Source organism: Malania oleifera, chromosome 5, assembly GCF_029873635.1.
Source record: "Malania oleifera isolate guangnan ecotype guangnan chromosome 5, ASM2987363v1, whole genome shotgun sequence".
NCBI lineage: Eukaryota > Viridiplantae > Streptophyta > Magnoliopsida > Santalales > Ximeniaceae > Malania > Malania oleifera.
The window spans coordinates 7,477,931-7,502,264 of NC_080421.1; the positions used below are offsets into that span (position 1 = coordinate 7,477,931).

At 35.2% G+C, this 24,334-nt stretch overlaps 1 protein-coding gene across 1 annotated transcript; it reads right to left on the bottom strand.

Moving 5' to 3' along the window:
• Positions 1-3,575: 3,575 nt before the first annotated feature.
• Positions 3,576-5,504, bottom strand: LOC131156447 (GATA transcription factor 5-like). Its single transcript, XM_058110143.1, has 3 exons — positions 5,126-5,504; positions 4,687-5,030; positions 3,576-4,584 (listed from the first exon to the last, which is right to left on the bottom strand). Exons 2-3 carry the CDS (start codon positions 5,008-5,010, stop codon positions 3,907-3,909), a joined length of 1,002 nt encoding a protein of 333 aa, XP_057966126.1. The 5' UTR covers positions 5,011-5,030; positions 5,126-5,504; the 3' UTR covers positions 3,576-3,906.
• Between the last annotated feature and the right edge of the window lie 18,830 nt (positions 5,505-24,334).

Genomic DNA, 24,334 nt, shown 5'->3' on the forward strand with positions numbered 1-24,334 from the left:
TTACTATGGAGCGGTGAGGATGAATGAATTGAAATATCCATAGAGAGAGCAACTGCTAGGTCAAGACTTAAAGGGCATTTTTTTTCACAACAATCTTCCAAAAAAAGAAAAAAATTAAATCACCAAGTCGAATTGAAACTTTTATCAAAGAAAATCAACCCAAGTATACTTATTTGAGAATTTTTAAAACAAAAATAAGTTGAAGCAACTTAATTTGGCTATATAATGGTCGGACAAAATGGGGTATTATACTATGTTTGAAGGCTTGGACTTTTGGGGATGAGATCAAAATTTTATCATTTATTTAAATGAATTTAGATAAAAGGCTCTTTTATTTTGTTATCTCAAAACATAACGACATTTTGAGTGTGAGAACTGTTTAATTTATTTATAATCTCTAAATTTTTACCAAAATTTTATTGGAAACATTTGTCTCAAACTCACATATGATAAAAAGGAGCAACAAATTAAATAAATAATTCATTTTATGTCTCAATAATTAATATAACCTAAAAGAGACCTTATCATTAAAATCAATAGTAACTTATGTAAGACCAAAAAAATGAAAAGATATTAAAGGATCAATGAAAAGAAGGTAACATCATTAATAAAAGTAAGGGGTTACAACATTGATCTTTACTGATCTCTAATAACATATCCATGGCCAAAATGCAATCCTTGCAATCCATTAGTAAGAAAATAAATAAAGAGGTATCCCAAATGCCAAGAAGAAAAACCCCCTAAGGAAGATAAGACATCGCATCTCATCTAATCCTAACTCACTCATCTACTGTTGCAACCACATAATTCTTCCAAATTCCCTGACTTAAGCATCAAAGCAGTCCTCCGAAGTACATCCCAAGTCCTCCTAGCCATTTTTTTTTTTTCATTCTTAGTAAGTAATCAAAGTCGTGATTGATTAAAATTCCACTAAACAAATTTTGACAACGGTAATAGTAACCATTTATCTCAAGGATTGTGTGATTAAAAATGGCAAACTCGAGATTTTTCCAATCTTTTAAAAACTCCTTCTTATATATATATATATTTTTTGTTAAATTGTTTTTCCTAGACCTTATCATTGTTTCCAATAAAAAGTAATAATAAAGGTGGCCTAAATACATGAGTTGCTTGTTGGGATAAAAATGTTTTCCTTTATTCTTCTTTTATGCTATAATTTTATTTACATCAAAAGTGAAAAACCCAATGCCCTTACACCATTCTCTACTATTGAAAAGAAAAAGAAAAAAAAAATCAACATGTGCTAAACACTTTTTTGTTTGTTTCTTTATTTGTCTATTAATTTTTAAATGAGATTTTAAGGGTATGAAAAGAGAGATTTCGTTTTTGTTGAACTTTCGCTTCAGACCAAAATAATATTTATATTTAGAGGTAAAGTTTGCAAAGCATATTTATTTAGCAAAAAAAAAAAAAAAAAGGCTCTCTCTTTCAAATATTTTGACTTTAGCTGTAAAAATAATTCTTATTTTATTACATTTTTTGAAAAAAAAATGCATAATAGAAAAAAAAAATCAAAGCATTTTCTTGAATTTTCTATGCAAATGTTCAAAATTGAAAAAAAAAATTACATATTCATCTTTCAAAAATAAAAAATAAAAAATTATTTTTATAATTAAATATGCCTTTAATTTTTCTATTTTTCTTTTTATTCAAAATATTGACTTTGTATTCTCTTTTCTTTTGGGGCGTGAGTCTTTTTAAGGTGAATAAAGTCTACTTACCCGAACACTACTTCTCATTCTCCCATATAAAGACTCAAATCTTCTTCCATTATGATTATGAAATATAAAGATAAAGACCATTGGATTAAACGCTTATTCTCACCTTTTAATTTTCCTTCGTAATTTCATTGGTTTACATTTTTTCTTTTTATTTTAAATAACTAACTATAAAGAAAATATTAGTCATATTTTAAATTCTTACCCCAAATCCATACTTCTAGATGTGACACCAATGTGTTGTGATAAGTATCACTATATAAAAATTTTATTCAACTTTAAGAACTCAACAACCCTCGACAAAAATATCACATAAAAAAATATATAAAATGCTAAAAATATTATATATTCACTCAAGGTTAAAATCTATTTAACAAAGATGCGAAGAGGTCTGTATCGTTGATTTTTATGTTGGCATCGTTGATATTTTTTATTTTTTATTTTTGTTGTTGTATGTTGATTAAACAAGTTATGCTTATGTGTCTATTTATATTAGTGATTTTTTGTTTCTACTATAAATTTTTGCTAAATCAAAAAATGAAATTTAATAGTTTTCAATTAGGGTTTTTGATTGTAGGAGCCAGCGTTGCCATAATACTTTAATATTCAAAATTAGATTTTATGTATTAAATTTTTCATTGTGTACAAAATCTTTAATTAAAATTTAAATTAAATGACCATAAGAATTTAAAATATGATTAAAAGTAAAATTAAAATACCCATAATTTTTTCTAAAAATTTGAAGCAAATATTAAAAATAATTTTTATTGTATTTTAATTGCCATGTAGTACAATAGGTCGTTGTTGGAGCACTAAAAAACAAATTTAAAATTAAAATGGTTAAATATTCTAGTTATAATTAATTTTTACTTTCATCATAGAACTTTTAATTTACATATTTTTACATTTTAAATATTTAATCCTATTTTTTAGTTGTTATTTAAACATGAGTTCAATTAAATTTGTAGTCTGTTCATTTTTTATATAAAAAAAAAAAATCAACAAAATAGGCAAGTAATTTAGGGCAAAAGCCACTAATCTCTCAAAGGTTTGACAAAGAGACACTAACCACTCCAAAGTTTAAAAATTCCATAAATTTTCTTTGAAATTTTAAGAATTTCAAAAACTTCCCTTTAGATTTGTCAAAAAGATACCGACCTCCCTTAATATTTGTCAAAAAAAAAAGTATAAATCTTTTTTTATATTTTACGAAAAGAAAGTCTTTTGAAAAGAGGTTTGTGTATTTTTTACAAACTTCAGATGATATTTTTAAAATCTCACTAGAGATCAATAAAATTTCGAAATCTAGTGATAGTCTCATATTCCTGTCTTTTTTATCATATATCAAAAGGTAAGTGCCTTTTATCTTAATTTTTAATTTTAATTTTATTTTTTTTATTTGTATAACTTTATACTATCCAAATTACTTCATTTTCTTCCACTCAACATAGAATAAATCCAAAAAGTCATCCCTTTCATTTTTCTTCCCTACCCTTTTAAAAAAAAAAAAAAAAAAAAAACTATCCCCCACAAATAAAGAAAATAAACCAAACACGTAGGGTAGGGGTTGAAGTGCAATGAACATTGGTTGGTCTTGACTTTCAGAATGGGCTGCCTATACATTTTGAAACTTCAAGCTTTGGATTTGGGGGGTGAGGTACCAACTCGGAAACCCAAATGAAATGATTCCCCACATTTTTCAACCACTTTGACACTTTCCAAACCAAATAATCTCTCTCTCTCATGTCTTTGTCTTTTTCAATTTCCCATCAAATTCTGATGAACTGTTTTGAACGTTTCAAATAAATGCAAATGAGAAAGAGACGCTTTGAAACGTTTCTGAATGTCAAAAGAAAAACTCCTCCCCTTTAATATTAATGATAGTCTGATATAGAAAAATAAAAGTTAGAACAAGCTCCCCTCTTTAAGCATGCAAATAACAAATGGTTAAAAAAATTTTAAAGTAAAAATAAAAAATTAACCCAACCCCTAAAATCGGTTACAATTTGCTAATTGCTACAACAAGGCTTACCAGGCTACAATAATCCAAAAGTCCCCAAAGCTATCAAAAATTGTACATTTGGACCGGATCCTTCCTGACCAAGCCCAAACTCCAAGCCACTGCACTCCGGTTCGTCACTGAACCCGCCCATGGATGTCAGGTTCTTCAGCAACTAGAAACAATTGGAGTTAAACCGGGCTCCGGCCCAGCCATCTCCTTCTTGCGCCTCATCTCCAAAACCTTCCTGTGGCTATTGGAGTGGACATCTCCCGAAAAAGTTGGACTACAAGCCGGCCTATACTCCGGGAACAGCCGACCGGACTTGTACCGAACCCCACAAGCATTGCACAGCGTTTTGGCACCCAACGGTCCGGTTCGCCACTGCGGGGTCTTCTGAACCTGGCAATGGCTGCACCGGCGCTGCTGGGACTGGGTACCGCCGGAACACTGCGCTGGCACCAGCTTCCTCTTCTGCTTCTTTGTCGGCGGCTTCCCAAGACTGCAGAAGAAGTCCATGTTCTGGGGTGATTTGGTCAAGATGAGACACAGCGTTGAAGAAGGAGATGACAACGAAGACGTCAAAGACGACTCCGTCAGGGGGGGCGACGCAAGTGCCCACGTCCGACCCGTCGCTCTGGACCGTTTGCTTCTAGGTTTGACCGGAACTGTCGAAGGAAAACATGCAAGTCTCCGTATAGCCGGTTTGAGTTCCGGTTCGGACCGGTTCTCGACACGGCCGCTGATTATCTCTTTCCCGGTGCCCGCGGGGCACAGCAGAGAGAACTCCGACACAGAATCGTCCACGAATTGGGAGACCCACTCGAGGTCCTTCCAATCCTCAACCTATACAACCCAAAAAACATCAATTTAGCTAATATCCAAAGTACGAACTGCACCTAAAAAAAAAAAAACTGTTTTTCGTAAATTGCCGGCAAAAGGGCTCACCGGAACTGCAGGAAAAGCCTCAAATTCGTCGCTGGCGCCGGAGAAACTGCTAGAATTGGAGTTATCGTCCTCTGCACGGTCCTGAGAAGAAACAGAGAGAGAGTCCTTTTCTTCTTCCTCCTCTTCTTCTTCATCTTCGACGAACCCATCTCCAAATTTCTCATTAGAGAGGTCGAGAAGATCATCCACCGAAAAGTCGTCGCCGGAAACGACATTAGCTCCGTTCAAACAGAGCACGTCCTCGAAGAACACTTGCTGGGTCGATTTCATTGATATCTCTCCGCGCAAACTGGGTTTGAACGCTCTAACATCGATGCCCTCCATTTCTAACAACCGATTCCAACCTAAAAATAAATAAATTAATAAATTAATTAAATTTAACAAACATATTCCCAGATGAAATTTAAAAATTTTAAGAAATAAAATAAAATAAACTCACCTAAGAGAGAACAAGAATCAACAGCAGAAGCAGAGAAGAAGAACACGACGAAGATAAGAATTTGAAGGACGCTGGGTGGTCTGAATAAAGAGAAAATAAAGTTATGGGTTCAGTTTGGTGAGGCACTAAAATGAAGGCTGGTTCGTGGGGCGAAATGAGTGCTGCGTTTATGGTTTATCTTTAATCTCTCTCTCTCTCTCCTCTTTTTTCTCCTTCTCTCTCCTATTTATTTATATGTTTAATTTAATGCTGCATTATTCAAGTATACATTCGTTATTATTATGGTGGTCCGCAAAGCATGTGATAGATTTCTGGTGGTGTGGTGCCTAACGGGCTGACTATTCCGGATCGCGCCCGGTAGGCCAGCCCGGACCGAATCGACAGCTCCCCTCCTAACATTTTTAATTTCTAACTTACGACCATCACGGGTGGGTCCGCTACAGCACGGCTCCAGTGAAACGTCTCTTACCGCAACATGGATCACAGCTCACGCGTTATTGTTTCAATCCAAAGGCTCGTGACGGCACTGTGACGGTGGAACGGTGACAGCCCGTGTGCCATTTGGCGCTAGGATGATTCAAAACGAAACACGGACAACGAATTATCCACGAAACCGCCATGATTTTGTGTTGTTCTGCTTTTTTGTCTGTCGGAATTGCCACTCGACTTTGACTTATTTACGACGATTAGACTGCTCCGCCGCGTTAATTGCGCCGCCCCTTCTGGGTCGTTTCGGACTCCTTCCCACCTTGTCTTTTCGAGCTCGCGAAGCGTGAGCTCCACTTGCTACGGCATTGGTGACTGATACGTGTTTTTGACACGTGTAAGGGCACGAGAGGACAGTGCAAGTGGTCGTAACCCCCGGTGGTAGCGTTTTAAAACGAGTGCTCCACGTTGTCCAGCACGTTGAGCAACTTGAACTTTGAAAAAAATAATAATAACAATAATTATTTACATTAATCTACACGACAATATTATCCGTACTATTTTATTAGCAAAAGTTCTACATAATCTATTTTAAATGTTTTCACTATTATTTTATAATTTTGTCATCAAAATTCTTTATTTTTTTTATTCTTAAAATGAGGTCGGTATTAGAAAATATTATTTATTCACATGAATTGATAATTCTTATTTTTTATAATTTTAATTCTTATTTGCAATATCATTCTCAAATTTTAATTTCATGATTTTACTTTTCATATAAGTGATTAATCCAGTAAAGTCGGTGGAATTAACTTAAATAAAAATTTCAAGCAAGCCGAATAAATCCACGTATTTGAAATTTAAAGTTTTATTTCTAATTCAAATTTTCTAAAAAATTTATATAATTATTATTACAAATATATAAAGGGTGAGTTGTCAATTTGATTTTATTATGCGTTGTATATCTTCAATAAGAACTTAAGGTTTTGAGGGACTACATAATATTTTCTTCTTCTTTTAAAAGATATTGGTATTCTTTTTACACAAAACTATTTATATTTTTTATAGATAGTAATAGAGTGTAGATAATTTAAATTTTAAAATTTTACCTTTATAAACTTTCGTTAGCTACATAATTTTTTTTCATCTCCATAAAGTCCATCCTTTCTTACAAAAATTTTACGCCCGTTTGGATAAAAAATTTTATGTGAGAAAATAAAAAAAAATAGAAAACTTATTTTCTGTAATATTTTTATTTTCTATTAAATAATATTAAAAATGAATTTTTAATTTAATATGATTAAAAATTAGGGAAATTTCAAAATCAAATTTTTTTGAAAAAATTTAGTATACTTTTAATTTTTTTTTTTTTCTCACTTTCCTTGATACATAACCAAACATTAAAATGAGTATTGTTCGATATTTTCCTTTCCCTAACATTTTCCGAATTTCAAAGGAAACATTTTAATTTTGGAAAAAGATATCATTTTTTATGAGAATGTTTACTATTAAAATATCTTTTATTATTGTAAAAGAATAACATAGGAAAATAATTTATTTACAAAATTTCTTGGTTAAATTGTCAAGCTGACCACTCAATCCATTTTTTTTTTCAAAATTTTGTTATATTATTTTCAAAATGCGCATTTTTCATACTAGTTTAAAATTAAAATAAAATTTTCAATTAGTAGCAATATTTAATTAATAATCCTTAAATCAATTGCTCGTACCTTTACAAAAATTATGCACAACTAATTGTCCGTGTTAAAAAAACTGTACATAATTATAAAAATATTTAAACTACGCAAATCACGCGTGCTTACAAATTATTTATTACTAATGAAAAAGAAAATTTAATTATTATTATTACTATTAAAATTTGACCTACCTTCTAAAAATTTTAAAATATTTTTTAATTTTTTTTCTCTTTTGAAAGAAAGCCAATGGGCATACCATAGTTTTTATTTTAAAAAACTAAAAGACGGAAAATTGGGGCACGATTAGCGTAACAACTAACTTATATTTGCATATAATTACACAACTTTAATATTATTCCGAGCACGCAATATCACAACTTCGAAAAAAATTATTTTTAAAAGTTTAGAAAATAACTGTATTATCAATTGACAATTATATATTTTTAATTCACCAAAAAAAAAAGGAAGTTACATTAATATTGAAAGCAATAATGAAAATATATTAATTGATTTGCACTCTTAGTAATAAAAAATTACTAAACTCGTCAAATTTAAGGACAATCTCGTAGTATAAATGATCTTTTTGAGTCATTTAAGGAAATTGATTTACGATTAAAATCTGACTCTCCTCCTTAATCGTCGCAGGTCTACAATTCATTATTTGTCATTTGAAATAAAATGAATGAGAATAAAAAAGGAAAAATATATGCAGAAAGTCAAATAATTAAGGTTATGACAATTTAGTAAATGTACATAAATAATAATATCATGATAATTTCACGTTAAAACAATTTCTTGAGTGATGTCTTAATGATTAAAGTTTGATACTTGTGCGTTCGAATTCGAGTCAAAACTCAAGAAAGGTAGAAAAGGATAAGAAACAATGTTGTATAATTCAAATCCATTATTGTTATTTTTTATCATTTTAGAATGAATTTTTATTTTTAAAAATAGTTGATAAATAAAGAGAAAATGCAACAAATTAAAAAATATTTTTTTAAACAAAAATTTCCTCAGACAAGTAAAGTACATGGTTACCAAATTAGTCAAAAAGAAATATGAGATATATCAGCATATATATTCTTACGAGTATATGTTGAATTTTAATTTTACATTTAGATATAATTGAACAAAATTTAATATAAAATTATATTATAGTTTTTTTAAAATTTCACACAAATATAAATTCAAATCTTATAAATTGTGTTCCATACACTACCTTAAAATACTTTATAATTTTTTTAAATCTGAGAACCAATTTTAACTTGAATTGGGAAGTCTTCAAGTTTATCTCCATAACCCTTAAATCCTTAATTAAGAAATTATATGTCTATGCATTGAACCTCATACTGTATGGCTAAGGAGACAATGAAATCTACCCCCAGAGTGTGGTTCAGGTGGTAGGGTGGGCTGCGGGAGTGTCTTTCACGAGGTCAGGTGTTCAAACTCTTCCGGATTCATTTCTGCTCCTGGACTCCTAAATTTATCCTCCCTTTGGAGTTGTGGGGTCAACTTCAAGGGACGCAGAATTAATCACGTGGACCGTAAAACGGACGCGTGGATACTCTGTGCGTATTCTAAAAAAATGAGACAATGAAATCTTCAAACATAAGGACTTGTTTGGCGCATGTGAATTAAAAAACGCATTATTATCCTATTTTCCCTTTAAAAATTGCCCTCACAGTAGCCACAGTACAGTGTCCCACATAAATGATTGATCACACGCTGCCCCAAAGAAAGAGATGCTGTAGAGAGTATTCAGATGACAAGGTTGTCATGGCGGGAGCGCACTGTGCCACAAAGAGGGCCTCCTTGATTTCCCAGGCTGCCCACCAATTTTGACAAACCAAAACTCTTCCAAAGGGAAAGGAGGGGGGGAATGATTTTCAGAAGAGGAGGGAATGATTTTCAAAGATTATTTGATGAGATGTTTGATATATAAGAAAGAAAGAAAAAAAGTAACCGGGGTGGAGGACGTTGATCTGTAGGTTTAGTATTGCATCAAGAGGTCTGAAGGGTTTGTTGGTGGTTAGAGTTTCTATGTAATAGAAAAAAAAAGTACATATATATATATATATATATGTATTATGTTTTTAATTTGGGTTTTATTTTTAGTTAATTTTATTTTAAACTATCAGACATTATTTAAGAATTTCTTATTAGTATCAAACATATGTGTGATGGAGCTATTAGGGGGTAGGAAAAGCTTTTAAAAAATTAAAAATAGAAATATTGTTTTGCTTTTTTTAAATTGTTAATTGTAATTGATTATTTGTTTTTTCAAAGGAAAAAAATAAGGAGTAAATAATGAAAACATGTTACAACGATGGTGACAAAAAAAAAAAAAATTGGTACTTATTGTAATAGTTTTGCCTTAACTCTAGCAAGATTCAAAAAAAAAAAAAACAAAGTTTCATAAGATTGGGATTTAATTTTAGATTTATATTGAGTTTTTTAAAATTTAGTCACAAAATCTGGAGCATCTTAAGAAGACGTGTGAATGAACCTTGCACAAAACCCAAATCCCATGTCTTCTTGAGACGTATGTATTTTCTCATTTCTTATTTTAGTTGTATGATACTGTTCCTACCCATTCAATTTTCTAGCAATATACCAAAATCTCCTTAGTATAGCCTTTTGTGGGATTGTAATGAGTTATTATCTCTATGGATATCACTTTTTGTATTTTGACATCCTTGTAGCGACTTACATTTTTTTAGTTTTTAGAATTATTTACGTGACAGTAAATCTTGTATAGCCTGTGGGATGGATTGAGCTTATAATACTCAATGCGTCAAAGCAAACATTTTTTATTTTAATTTTTATTAGAGGACCACACTAAACATGGGGATATGGGTAGGGTTGTAAGAGAGCCGAGTTGAAATGAGCTTTATTAGGTTCTACCATTCAAGCTTGCTTATTAACTTCTTAGTCATGTTTGGGCTCAAACCAACTTTAACTTAAAATTTTATGCATATACTTGTTCAATTCTGAACAGTAAAGTATCAATTAGGTTAAAGTTAAACAAACATGGACTTTATTATGCATAAGTTTATTCTTATCCAAATGATCTTGTAGGTTTACTGTTCAAAAACTTAACAATCTAAATTCAATCTCAAAAAAATCTAGAGCATCTTAGGAAGACGTGTGGATGGACCTTACACAAAACCCAAATCCCGTGTTTCTTGAGACGTGTATATTTTCTTAATTTTTTATTTTAGTTGTATGATACTGATCCTACCTATTCAATTTTCTAACATTATACCAAAATCTCCTTAGTATAGCTTTTTGTGGGATTGTAATGAGTTATTGTCTCTATGGATATGACTTTTTGTATTTTGACATCCTTGTAGCGACTTACATTTTTTTAGTTTTTAGAATTATTTGCGTGACAGTAAATCCTATATAGCCTGTAGGGATGGATTGAGCTTATAATACTCAATGGGTCAAAGCAAACATTTTTTATTTTAATTTTTATTAGAGGACCACACTAAACATGGGGATATGGGTAGGGTTGTAAGAGAGCCGAGTTGAAATGAGCTTTATTAGGTTCTACCATTCAAGCTTGCTTATTAACTTCTTAATCATGTTTGGGCTCAAACCAACTTTAACTTAAAATTGTATGCATATACTTGCTCAACTCTGAACAGTAAAGTATCAATTAGGTTAAAGTTGAACAAACATGGACTTTATTATGCATAAGTTTATTCTTATCCAAATGATCTTGTAGGTTTACTGTTCAAAAACTTAACAATCTGAATTCAATCTCAAAAAAAGATTTGAATAATCACTTATTAATATAAATGAACAAGTCAAATGAGCCCTCACCGAGTTATTCATGACCAACTTAGTTAATTTGCTATTCTAGGAGACATAGCAAGAGACAGTCAATCTCCTATATCATATCTTTTGTACCCTTCCCAATATTTAAACATGCATATAACTTCAACAAACTTTTAACAATTAGAAATATCATCTAGGTATCATAACAAATGATACCTTAGTAGGATTGGATCAAGACAATTATACATGACAATTATACATACCACCGATTAATTTTAGTAGGTGATGTAAAATCAATGTGACACATGATTGCACCAATGGTGGTAGTAATCCAAACAATTAGCAAATTATCATTATGTTATTCCATTGTTCTTAAAATAAAAGGAAATGAAAGAAGTCAAAAGAAAAATATAAGGAAACCATGTCAAATTTAATTTAAGAAACCTTAAAGAAATAATGATATATCTAGGATAATAAATACTAATTTAGAATGCCCTTTTTTAATTATTTGATTTTAATTTTGTGATGAACCACTAACTCGCAGCCACATAATTTTTGTGACAAAATGAAAGTACGCTAGAAATTTTGACTATTAAGGATTTATTTAAATCAAGAATTTTTTGCGTAAAAAGAAAAGAAAAAGAAATTTTATTTTTCATTGTACTTTTTTCTTTATAAAAATTCGTTCTTATATAATTAAGATTTAAGAAAAATAAAATGTTCGCACTGTATAAAATAAATTTTTACTCATTATTTGATTAGGTCTTTTATTTTCTTTCTCACTTTTCTTAATAATCAAAAATGAAAAAGTAGACTCATTTACATTTTTGTTTTTCTTCTCTAATAATTTTCAAGGTACAAATAAGTTATAAACTAATCTATTTAAATATAATACTACAATGTGTATATTTATAAAATAAGCAAGCAAACCTACCTATTTGACTATATCAATAACTTATTTGCTATTCAACATTTAGTGCTATTTAATTAGGGTTTTGACTCTTCTACTATAGGCATATTATTTTCAAGCTTTTTATGCTATAACCACATAAAAATATCTCATTCAAAATAATCCCTCATTATTAAAATACATGATGGTGGAACCAATTTTAATAGCAAATTAGAATAACAAGTACATTATTCAATTGTTTTAAAATTTAAATTTAAATATCTAAGCCCATTAATGAACAAGAAGTACACAAATTAAGGAGCAATCAACCAAATTAAAGAAAAACACAATAAAAGTATGTCTTCTATTAATTTAAATAAGCAAAAAATTAAGGAAATAATAACCTAGATAGGATAATTGTAAGAACCCGATTGGTGAGATCTGGAATAAATAAATAAGGAAAGGGCAAAATAGTGAATTGAGCAGGCTTTGTCGACGAAGCCAGAATTCGTCGACGAAGGCCCTTCTGTTGTTCGACGACAAAATCCAGGGGCTCGTCAACGAGGAAAAGTCGAGAGGTTTTGAAAAATCCGGAAATCTCAGGCTCATCGACGAGGCCACCACCACGTCGACGAACTGCCTACGTTGACTCGTCGATGAAGATGCCGCCTCGTCGACGAGGTTTGTTGAGTCAAAGGTGCTCCTGTTTTGTTTGTGAAAAAGAAAGACAGGTTGATGCGCATGTGCATTGATTACCGTGAGATCAACAAGGTGACTTTGAAGAATCGCCTCGTATCGATGATCTCTTTGACCAGCTACAAGGGACGCATGCCTTTTTAAAGATCGACTTATGGTCAGGGTATCATCAGGTGAGGGTTAGTCATGCCTTTTGGGTTGACGAATGCTCCGGCAGTGTTCATGGATCTGATGAACAGGGTTTTGCATAAGTACCTGGATCAGTTTGTAGTAGTGTTTATCGATGATATTCTAGTATACTTAAGGAGTTTGTAAGAGCATGAAAATCATCTGAGGTTGGTGTTACAAATTATGCGGGAGAGAAAGTTGTATGCCAAGCTGAAGAAGTGTGAGTTCTGGTTGAATCAGATCGCATTTTTAGGTCATGTGGTATCTAAGGGTGGTATCTCAGTTGATCCTAGTAAGATAGAAGCGGTGGTCGACTGGGTGAGACCGAAAGGTGTCTAGGAGGTTCGGAGTTTTCTAGGACTGGCGGGTTATTATTGTCGGTTCGTGGAGGGATTCTCTAAGTTATCTGGGTCTTTAACATAATTGACCAGGAAGGGGGTGAAGTTTGATTGGACCGAGGATTGCGAGTAGTGTTTCCAAGAGCTGAAACAACGATTGGTTACTGTTCTGGTTTTGACCATTCCTTCTGGGGATGGCAGTTTTGTGATCTATAGCGACACGTCTTTGAAGGGTTTGGGATATGTGCTTATGCAATAGGGTAAGATAATAGCTTATGCTTCTTAGCAACTCAAGGAATACAAGAAGAATTACCGTATGCATGATCTAGAATTGGCTGCTGTAGTTTATGCATTGAAAATCTGGCGTCATAACCTGTATGGTGTTCACTATGAGAATTTCACTAACCATAAAAGCCTCAGGTACTTTTTCACGCAGAAGGAGTTGAACATGAGGCAGAGACGGTGGCTAGAGCTTATCAAGGACTACAATTGCACCATCAGTTATCACTCGGGGAAAGCTAATGTGGTAGCTAACGCGTTGAGTCGGAAGTCAGAGCATGCGACAATATCTGCAGTTGTAACTCAGCATCATATCAGATGAGATTTGGAAAGCTTTGGCATAAAGTGGGTGGCCGGAGATCATCGGGCTTTCATTGCTAGCTTGGTGATCCAGCCGACTTTGTTTGAGCGTATTGAAGTCGCGCAGGCTAGTGATGCGAAGTTAGTCGAGATTGTGGAGAAAGTGTAGCAGGGGTTGGCTGCAGATTTTAACATCTCTGAGGGAGGTGTGTTAAGGTTTGGAATCAGGCTATGTGTTTCAAACAGCAACCAGATCAGAACGAAAATTCTAAAGGAAGCGCATCGTTCTTTGTATACGGTACATCCAGGTAGCACGAAAATGTATCGGGATTTGCGCAAGACCTTCTGGTGGAGTGGTATTAAAAATGAGATTGCTCAGTTCATGAAACAGTGTCTGACGTTTTAGCAGGTGAAAGCTGAACATTAGAGGCAGACAGGGCCGTTACAGCTCTTAGCTATCCCAGAGTGGAAATGGGAGCATATTTTTATGGATTTTGTGATCGGATTGCTGCCAGCGCTTCACGAGTAGAATGTCATTTGGGTGATCATTGACAAGTTGACGAAATATGCTCACTTTATACCGATGAAGGTTAGCTACCCTTTGAGTAGGCTAGCGGACTTGTATGTGCATGAGATAGTTAGAATGCACAGGGTACCGGTATCCATTGTGTCAGATCGAGACCCGAGGTTTACCTCTCATTTCTGGAAGAGCTTGCAAGAAGCATTGGGAATGAAACTTACTTTCAGTACAACATTCCACCCCCAGACTGATGGAAAGTCAAAGAAAACAATACAGATCTTGGAGGATATGTTACAAGCTTGCGTGTTAGATTTCGATGGTGGTTGGATGCAGTTTCTGCCACTAGTAGAGTTTGCCTATAACAATAGCTTCCAGGCCAATATCGGGATGGCATCGTTCGAGGCTCTGTATGGTCAGAGGTGTCGGTCTCCTCTGTATTGGGATGAGGTTGGTGAACGTCAGGTGTTAGGACCTGAACTCGTGCAGCAGGCATCAGAGAAGGTGGATTTGATTCAGGATAGGATTAGATTGGCTTAGAGTTGGTAGAAGAGTTACGCGGATGTTCGCCTCCGTGAGTTGGAATTCGAGGTGGGGGGTAAGGTATTTTTTAGGATCGCTCCAATGAAAGAAGTGATGAGATTCGGAAAGAAGAGCAAGCTGAGCCTAAGGTATATCAGACCATTTGAGGTTCTTGTAGTGACCCGAAAAATAATAGTATTTAAATAATAAGAGAGAGAGAAATAGAAACAGAAACGGAAGGAGGCCGTAGACTTCATCGACGACATTGCATTTTGAGGGAAATAAAATTTCAGAAATTTATAGGGCTTCGTCGACAAACACAGGGTTTCATCGACGAAGGTATAAAGGATTTCGTCAACGAACACAGGGCTTCGTCGACGAGAAAATACCGAGAGATGGTTCGGGCTACTCTGAATTTCGTCGACAAATTTAATGAAGGACTCGTCGACGAGGTGACGTGTCTCGTCGACGAACCTGACCCTATAAATAGTGGAAACCTGGGATTTTTATCATTTTCACCGCGCCTCTCTCTCTCTCTCTCTCTCTCTTTACGTCTCCCTCTCCCTTCTCTCTTCGATTCCAGCCCCACCAGTCACCGAATCGACGATCCGAAGCTACCACGACACTCCTGGATCTGCAAATCTACCGAGCGGATCGTCAGGAAAATAGAGTTGGATTTCATCCCAAATTTAGGGTAAGGTCTTTTAGTCCCTTTTTGACCTTATGGCAGTTATAAAAAATAATGAAGGCAGAGAAATACTGATATTATGTTCTGGGATATGTTGGTTTCAGGGTGTTGTGTAGGAAGTCTTGCAGGTGTTAGCCCAATTTATTATAGGGGCTTTTCAAAGTTAAAGTAAGAGAAATATGCTATGTTAGGTATTTTTAGAAACATTATACAGTTTATTTAATTATGAAAATTATGTATTTAGTATGGTGTGGCTTGTGAATATGAATATGGTACGGAGATATGTTTTATGAATTTAGTTTCATGATTTTTACGAATTCCAGTATTATGATTATGCAGTTCAGTGTTATGATTATACAGTTCTCAGTATTACGACATATGAATTACAGTATAGTTATGCAGTATCATGGTTATTACGATTACTTCAGAATCATGGTAAATCAGTTAGATATGTATAGAAATATATTATATGATATCAAACCCTGTTGGACTTGCAGTTACTGTGTAACGTCCCTCAATAAAATACAACATAATAAATAAATGGTCAACTCGAACCCGTGGGTAACGGGGACTCTTATTATACACAGCGGAAAACCTAGCAGCATTAAACATAAAAATCCTTACATCCATCTATAAAATATAATACCAGAGCTTTCTATTAACATCAATATACTGTTCATATGTACAATCTCCAAAAAGTCAAAATAACACTAGGACTATGCAACAAAAATCTCCTAGTCCTAGCTCAGGGCTTACCCTTCTAGTAGGGAAGCACCAATCACACAACGGCGGCCCTGACCCGCCAGTCTCTTTGGGTTTCCTGAAAAATATATTAATGTTGGGGGTGAGACACTTCTCAATAAGGGAAAGTAAACTAAATACAGTTGTGTGACAACATGAATATTTAAAGTGCTTATACATATACAGTACATTTCATAACTCTGGAAATAATCATAATATCATGTTAGATAATCATGTATTTTCATATTCGTTAATAAATCATAACATACATAAACATCTATTATAACTCGTAATACTGAAAATCAACCCAGGATGACTAGCTAGCTAATGTCATGTATTACCCCCCATGACGGGTTGTGCAGCCCGAAGGCGGGATCCAACAATGGCTGACCAACCACTACCTGATCAAATATGTCTGTAAGTACGATGGGTCCGCCACACCTTGGTCCGGACTACCAGGTGGACGTCCACACTCTACTGAAAGCCACATCGATTATCCATCTCCCATCCCCTCGTGGAATGGTTAGCACTAATACGACCTCGTGCCAAATCTGATCTACCAATAGCTACGCATCGAGCTCCTGGTCTGAACTAAACTAACATTCTGGTTGCAATAACATATAATACATGAACATACGTAACATCATTACAGCCTCGTGCCGAAAACATAGATACGACCTCGCGCCGAAATCATACGTATGGTTCTGTGCCAAAATCATAGTAAATATGGCCTCGCGCCAATAATATAAATACGGCCTCGTGCTGGTAGCATAAATACATGGCCTCGTGCCAAAATCATATAAATACGGCTTTGTGCCGATAACATAAATATGGCCTCACGCCAAATACATTTCAAGTATTTACATTTAAAAATAACTCATTTATCATATATTCGTCAACTCAATATAACATAACCCATCTTTCCAAAATACCTGAAAATGTGTTTTACTCGTAAAAGCATTCTTATCTTATCTCATTTCACGTAGAATAATATTCATGCCACACATACTCTATTAAAAGTCACACTTCATATTTTAAAATCATGATTTTCTGACATCTCATACATACATATACTTTTTAAGCATCATAGCAGTATTTTTCCAATCATACATTTCATTCATAATAAATGAATATATCATATGCTTTTCTGAAAATATAACTTCTCATAATCAATAATAATTTGCATGGAAAAGAACTGCTTTAGTTTACTCCCTTACCTGGCTACTGAGAAAGCCCCTCTAAACTCCTAACCTGACCCCTGTAGGATTTTCTACTCAATATCCTGAAACTCAAAACTCCTAGTATTAATCATCCATATTTTCATGCGTATATCAATTTCTATAACTACCATAAAGTCCAATTTGGCTTAAAAAGTCTTACCTCAACTTTGGGATGATTTCCAACTTCGTTTTCCTGAACGATCCGCTCTAGAAAACTCATAGGGAATTTCGCCAAGAGCGTCGTGGTAGCCTCAGATCTTCGATCCGGCGTAAAACCAGCCCAAAATCGAAGAGAGAGAGAGTGAGAGAGCCGAAGAAGGGAGAGAGGAGAGAGAGAGGCTCCTTAAAAAAATGAGATATTTCCCGGATTTCCATATTTATAAAGCAGCGAGATTCGTCGACGAGCCCGACCTTCGTCGACGAGTCCTTCACAAATTTCGTCGACGAGACCTTGTATTCGTCGACGAAATTCAGGCTGCATCAGAACCCCTCTCAGTATTTTCTAGTCGACGAAGCCCTATGTTCGTCGACGAAATCTTTAAAGCCTTCGTCGACGAAACCCTGTGTTCGTCGACGAAGCTTGGCAGCTTCCCTTCTTTTCCCTTTTTCAAATTTTCCTTTCTTTGTTATTTAAATTTCATTTAAAAATTTGGGTTGTTACATACAGAGCACAGTACCGTTGCTACAGATATTATGTTACTTTATGAGTGCAACCACCTATTCAGATAATACGTGGTAAGGTCGATCACCTAGGCCCTCGAAGAGGTTAGGCTCCCCATCTAGATATGGGTTGAGGTGGGCAGATCGACTGACGAAGTACAGTGATTTATTCCTGGTTGGCTAGCCAGTGTAAATCCAGCCTAAGGGCCGCACAACCTTGTCATGAAAGGGCAAGTCATGACACACAGATAGCCACAGGGAACAGTTTCAGTTACTATTACATACGTACGGATTTACAGAAACAGGGACCATACTTATGTACACTAGAAGTACTTTGAATTATAACCATAATACTGTTATGTTAAGCAATAGGGAAAAGGGGTGGTGTATTTTATTATTTATATCGTAATTTCGTATTCAGTTAATCATGTTTATATGAAAACAGATTTCATGATATATAGTAGCTCATTTGCCACACACTAGTAATAGCATATTTCATCTTACTGAGCGTTGGTTCATCCCAGTATTGAAATATTTTTCAGGTGATCTAGGTAGGCGAGCAGATCAGGTTCATCGATAGAGGGGCTTCAATAGTGCCCTGTCAGAGAGTGAGTATCATTTTTGGGAGCATTTTTGTATAGCCCTCACTAGTTGAGGTTATTTTGGGAACAGTGATATATGTATATTTTGAGATTACATACTAGCACTCTGGTATTGTACATAAACGTATGTGGATATGTTTATATGATTTATGCTTCTTGCTGCTTAGGTTAATGATGTGTTATCAGAGTATGTTAATTGTTACACTATAAAAAATAATATAAAAAAAACTCACTTAATTAAGCAGGTCGTTACAATTCTTGAGCGAGTAGATCCGGTAGCCTACAAGATCGCACTACCCCTAGTACTCTCAAGGATCCACAATGTGTTTCATGTATCCATGTTGAGGAGGTACGTGCCGGATCCATCGCATGTTATTAGTTACGAGAACTTGAAAATTGAGGATACTTTAGCGTACGAGAAAGTACCCGTTCAGGTTTTGGACCGTAAAGTTCAGAAGTTACGTACCAAGGACATACCGTTAGTGAAGGTATTGTGGTGGAATCATGAGGTTGAGGAAGATTTTTGGGAATTGGAAGCGGAAATATGTCAGAAGTATCCATAGTTGTTCTGAATTGTGGTTTTGATAACAGAATCAGTGAGTATGTGTGCTACTTTACTATTGTATTATGATAGGTGGTTAGTTGTTGGGAGTGTATATTATTGTGAACTCCTGAGATGGTTTATGTATGTAACCACAGTATTCCTTTGCCATAAGTGAGGTTATGTATGTATTGTGACGGGGCTACATTGTAAGTGGCCGCCGACTCTTCCTGGAGTTGGGTATATGTATTTGGTTGTGTGGATGAGTTCGTAAATGAGAGATTACAAATTTCAAGGTTGAAATTTTTGTAAGGATGGGAGGTTGTAAGAACTCAATCGGTGAGATCTGGAATAAATAAATAAGGAAAGGGCAAAACAGTGAATTGAGCAGGCTTCGTCGACAAATCCAGAATTCGTCGACGAAGGCCTTTATGTTGTTCGGCGACGAAATACAGGGGCTCGTCGACGAGGAGAAGCCAAGAGGTTTCGGGAAATCTGGAAATCTCGGGCTCATCGACGAGGCCACCAGCACGTCAACGAACTACCTACGTTGACTCGTTGACGAAGACGCCGCCTCATCGATGAGGTTGGCCGAGTCAAATGTGCTATAAATATCCATTTGGGTTGCTTAGAAGCTAAGTTATCAAGTTTTCTCTCTCTCTCTCTCTCTCTCTAAGAACTCGAACTCCACTCTCTCTCTCTCTAGATTTCTTTGCCGTACGTTGTTAGAATCGACGATCCGACGTTGCTACGAGGATCAGGGAAGGATTCTCTTCGAGATTTTTGGAACGTATCTTCGTTTCGAGCATTTTCGGGATTCAACCCAAAATTAAGGTAAGACTCGGTTTTCATTTCCATTTTGGTAGTACTGTAGAGAATGGAATTGTGAGTATGTTTTATACTGTGATTTATAAGTTTTGAAAACTCGGTTCGCTATTTAGGAGCCGTAGAGTTTGGGTTTGGATTTTTGGGGAAAGGTAAGGGGATTCTGTTTATATCGGTTATTTTCGAAATCGGATTCGATAGAACTGTGGTTCACGGTCCTACGTGTGTTTTGACTACTTATTTGGGAAAATCTAATGGGTAATATTATGGGGTTTTCATGTTACAGTTTTGGGAAAAAGGGGGCATTGGGTTGCATCTTTGGTTTCGTTGGAAAACGATGGATATATTGTGTGATATATATTATGTTATAGAGATAGTCATGCCTTGACTTGTTTTAAACTGTATTTTGAAAATCATGATTGTTGAGATTACCAAATGAGTGTGCAATGACTTGTTATATGAACATGCATGAGTTGTGATTTTCTTAAATGAGATATAGGAACGGGGTTCCGAATTATTCCAAGTTTTGAAAAAGTGTCTGGCTCTATATCCGAGGGTATGAAATATCACCTGCCAGTGACAAGAGTGTCCGACTCTATGTCTGAAGGCATGAGCCTTTCCAGCCGATCACCGAAGGGTATGGATCCACCAGATGTACCAGTATAATGCCATGGGAACCTAGGGCTACGCCATATGTCGGGGACACCGTGTAATGTGGGTCGGCTTCGAGCCAAAGGGTGTGATCACATCGGGTTATCTGATCATGTGTGTGTGTGTGTGTGATGTGCACTATACTAGAACTATTTTTGTGAAAATACTGAAATTGTATTGAACTGTGTATGTTTTATGTCATGATAACACTCAATTGCCACACATCGATATAACCAAGATCTGCCTTACTGAGTGGTGTCTCATGTAGAGATCTAAACCCGTAAATAAAGAAAATAGATAAGAAAAAAGGGTATTACAGCAAGGTTCATCGACGAAGTTCCTTCAGTGCCTTGTCGACAAAATTCAGAGCGTCGTCGACAAGGGAATACCAAGCGGGCCAAAGAAAATATCTGGATGGGGTTTATCGACGAAGGTGCCGTCTCGTCGACGAGTTTGACTCGGTCAAGGGTCCTATAAATATTCTTTTTAGTTGCTTAAGGGTTAAGAAAACCCAAAAGCTCTCTCTCTCTTTCTAGAACCATCGGGTTCCCTCACTCTCTCTCTTTCTATGATCATTCGTTGTTTGTTTCTACGAACGAAGGTTCCTGCGTGGATCAGAGGAGGAAACTCTACAAATATAGTGGATCGGATCGTCGTTTTGAAGATTTTGGGTTTTCCCAAAAAATCGAGGTAAGGATCTGATTTCGTTTTCGATTAGGTAGTTATATATGTTGGCCTTATAGGTCACGCTCGGTTTTGATTATGACAAATACTCATTGTATCTAATGAGTGTTTGAGTTTTTGTGCAGGAACTAAGAGTATTAAGATCAAGATGTGCACAAAGCAAGTAAATCCTGAAGACCAATTTCTGTTCAATGTTGTAATATATTTCATTTAATTGGTCTGTAATAGTAACTAGGGCTCTGGTTTGTAATAAGCTCACACACATCACATGTATGATAATACGTAAGCTCAAACAAACCGTAAGTGAGAAAGGACCTTAGAAATACCTTAGGGTTGTCGACCGACATCGGACTTTTTCGGTGTCTTCAAATTAGACCCCAAGTGACCCTAGGACACACACATTTGCACATATGTTTGTTAGGCACTTGAATAGGGTTTGTTGATTCAAAACAGGACCGATTTGGTCGACCGAACCAGGTAGTTCATTCTGCCCTAGTCGACCAAACCAAGCCTGGGTCAACAGTTGACCAAGGCCCTGGTCGATCAAACCAAAATAGTTCAAAAAGCCTCGGTCAACCGAAACCCTCTTTGGTCAATATTTTGACCACCTGGTCGACCGAACCAGGTAGTTCAAAAAGCCCTAGTCGACCGGTTTGACCATCTGGTCGAATGAGATAGAAATGAACTCCAACTACCTGGTCAACTGAGGGTCCTCGAGAAAATTCCCAATGGTCTGGTCGACCGAACCAGCCAGTTCAAAATGGCCTGGTCGATAGAACCTCGAAAAATTGAGAAATCACCCTCTCCTAGTCGATCGAGCCCTTAGTTCAAAATTCCCCTAGTCGACCGAACCATATGAGACTTGGTCAATCGAAACATTTTTGGTCGACCGGGCCTCTCGAGTTGCCCTGATTTTTACCGCAGTTAAATATTTTTTAAACAGGGTTAAAATGGTTTAAGCATCATTAAACTTTCCTAATAATACCCAATAGGTCCCCAACGGTCATATTTTCTCCTATGCCTATATATATGAGATCATTTGAGAAAATTACATAATGATTAACCACCTTGATTAGGAGAAATTCTCTGAAATTTCCAAATCTTATAATACTCATATTTGACCCTCCTACACTCATACTTACCTTCTCATACTGATTAAATCCTCTGTAAGTTGATTGAGTGTTAGTCTAAATAGGTTTGGTCTCCCATTCTTGATTGATTGATTCGATTTTTTACGAGAGCTAAACCTAAGTGTTCTTAGGGGGCTTTTGCTAATAAGCCTATCCTAAGAAGACTTGCTTAAGCTTCTGAGTATTGCATTTGTGTTGCAATATCTTAGGAAGCTTGTATTTGCCTTTAGGTTGCAAAATCATTTTCACTCAAATATCTGGTGTGATTTATATTGATATATTTGTGAAAAGATATTTGTGTTTGTGATAGTGATCTTTGTTGCAATATTCACTCACTCATACATTATTTGCTAAATACAAAGATTACACATCTTTTGCAAACCAAGCATATACATCATATGATACTTACATGTTTGAGATATCTTGCTGATTGAAGATACTTGAGACTTGACATTTTTGTGTGAACTTATTTGCTGAACATCTTGTGATACAAAGATTGCTTGTTTGTCACTCTCACGTACACATTACACAGATAGAAAATATCTTTGAGAGTTGAGTTGTTTAGACCACATTGAGCTTACATATTATATCATTTGTGGTGTATGTAATTGTGCGTATTTGGGTACATATCTACTTTACATGAAAGCACAATCATTATACCATTTGATTATAATACACATCTATTGTATTTCCAGGCACAGGCTTGAAGAGGGAGACTAGCCCTGGAATAGTCCCGAATTGGCTTAAACTCGGTTAGGAAAGCTAGGTGCATCGTCTTGTTAAGGCGTGTAGGTTGAGGTCAGCCCTACTAATTGACCTGGTTGAGGTTGAGGTCAGCCCTGTGTTAATTTGACCCGGTTGTAAACGGTACCGCTCCACCCTTAAGTGAGCTATTAGTGGAATCCTCGGGCTTGCGAGCTAGAGACGGTGATGTAGGCACAGTTGGCTGAACCCTGATAACATATCGTGTGTTTGTGTATATTGTCGCACTTTATATTTATTGCACATGTATGTTATTATATGAATGATGCGCTTGATTTAAATTTCTGCATATTATATTTATCGGCGTATTTGGAACTGGATAGAAAGACCCTAGGTTGTTATACTCAACTGACATCTAGTTCAACCTAAGAGAAAAGTTTAAAATTCCAATTCACCCCCCCCCCCCTTTTGGGAATACACAAATTCTAACAATATAGTAGTCGATATTCTAGTGAAGTAATGTTATGTGGTTTTTAGGTTTTGAGGATCCCAGATTGTTGTTTTGGATCGTTCCATACGTGTTTCTATTTTCAGGTTTAAGGTAAGGGAAATTTGTTTACAACCGTCTTTTTGTAATACTAAACCGCTAAAAAGTTAGTTTATATTTATATGTATGATTTGACTGCTTATTTTCTAAATTTAGCGGGATAAAAATGCCAGTTTTACGATTTTACAATTTTTGGTACAAATGAGGATTTTGGCGTATGATCTCCAAACTTTACAAAACTTCTTTATTTGCACTAATATTATTGTAAGAAATGTTTGAATCTCTTATTTCTCATTCAAATGATGTTTATTGAATTTTATACCATATAACGGACTTTTAACTAAACTAGTGTGACATATGGATTGAAATGGAATGAGAGATTCTTTTATAATATTTGTATGAATTATGGGAACTGGAGTTCCATTTTGCTATACTGAAAATGTGGAAAACAGATGTCGGATATATACCGTGCTATATAAGTAAAAAGGGTTAAACTGAGAGGGTATGTGCCGGTTTACACGACAATGTATGTTTTCATTGTAAATTGTATATATGACAAATGGAACCACAGCTTGCTACAAAAGGAGTTGAAACATACTTCAG

Excerpts from the sequence above, each read along its gene's own strand:
- LOC131156447 (XM_058110143.1), bottom strand. The coding sequence starts at position 5,010 with ATGGAGGGCATCGATGTTAGAGCGTTCAAACCCAGTTTGCGCGGAGAG. Across the intron at positions 4,585-4,686 it reads AGGCTTTTCCTGCAGTTCCG|GTTGAGGATTGGAAGGACCT; the intron begins GTGAGCCCTTTT and ends TGGGTTGTATAG.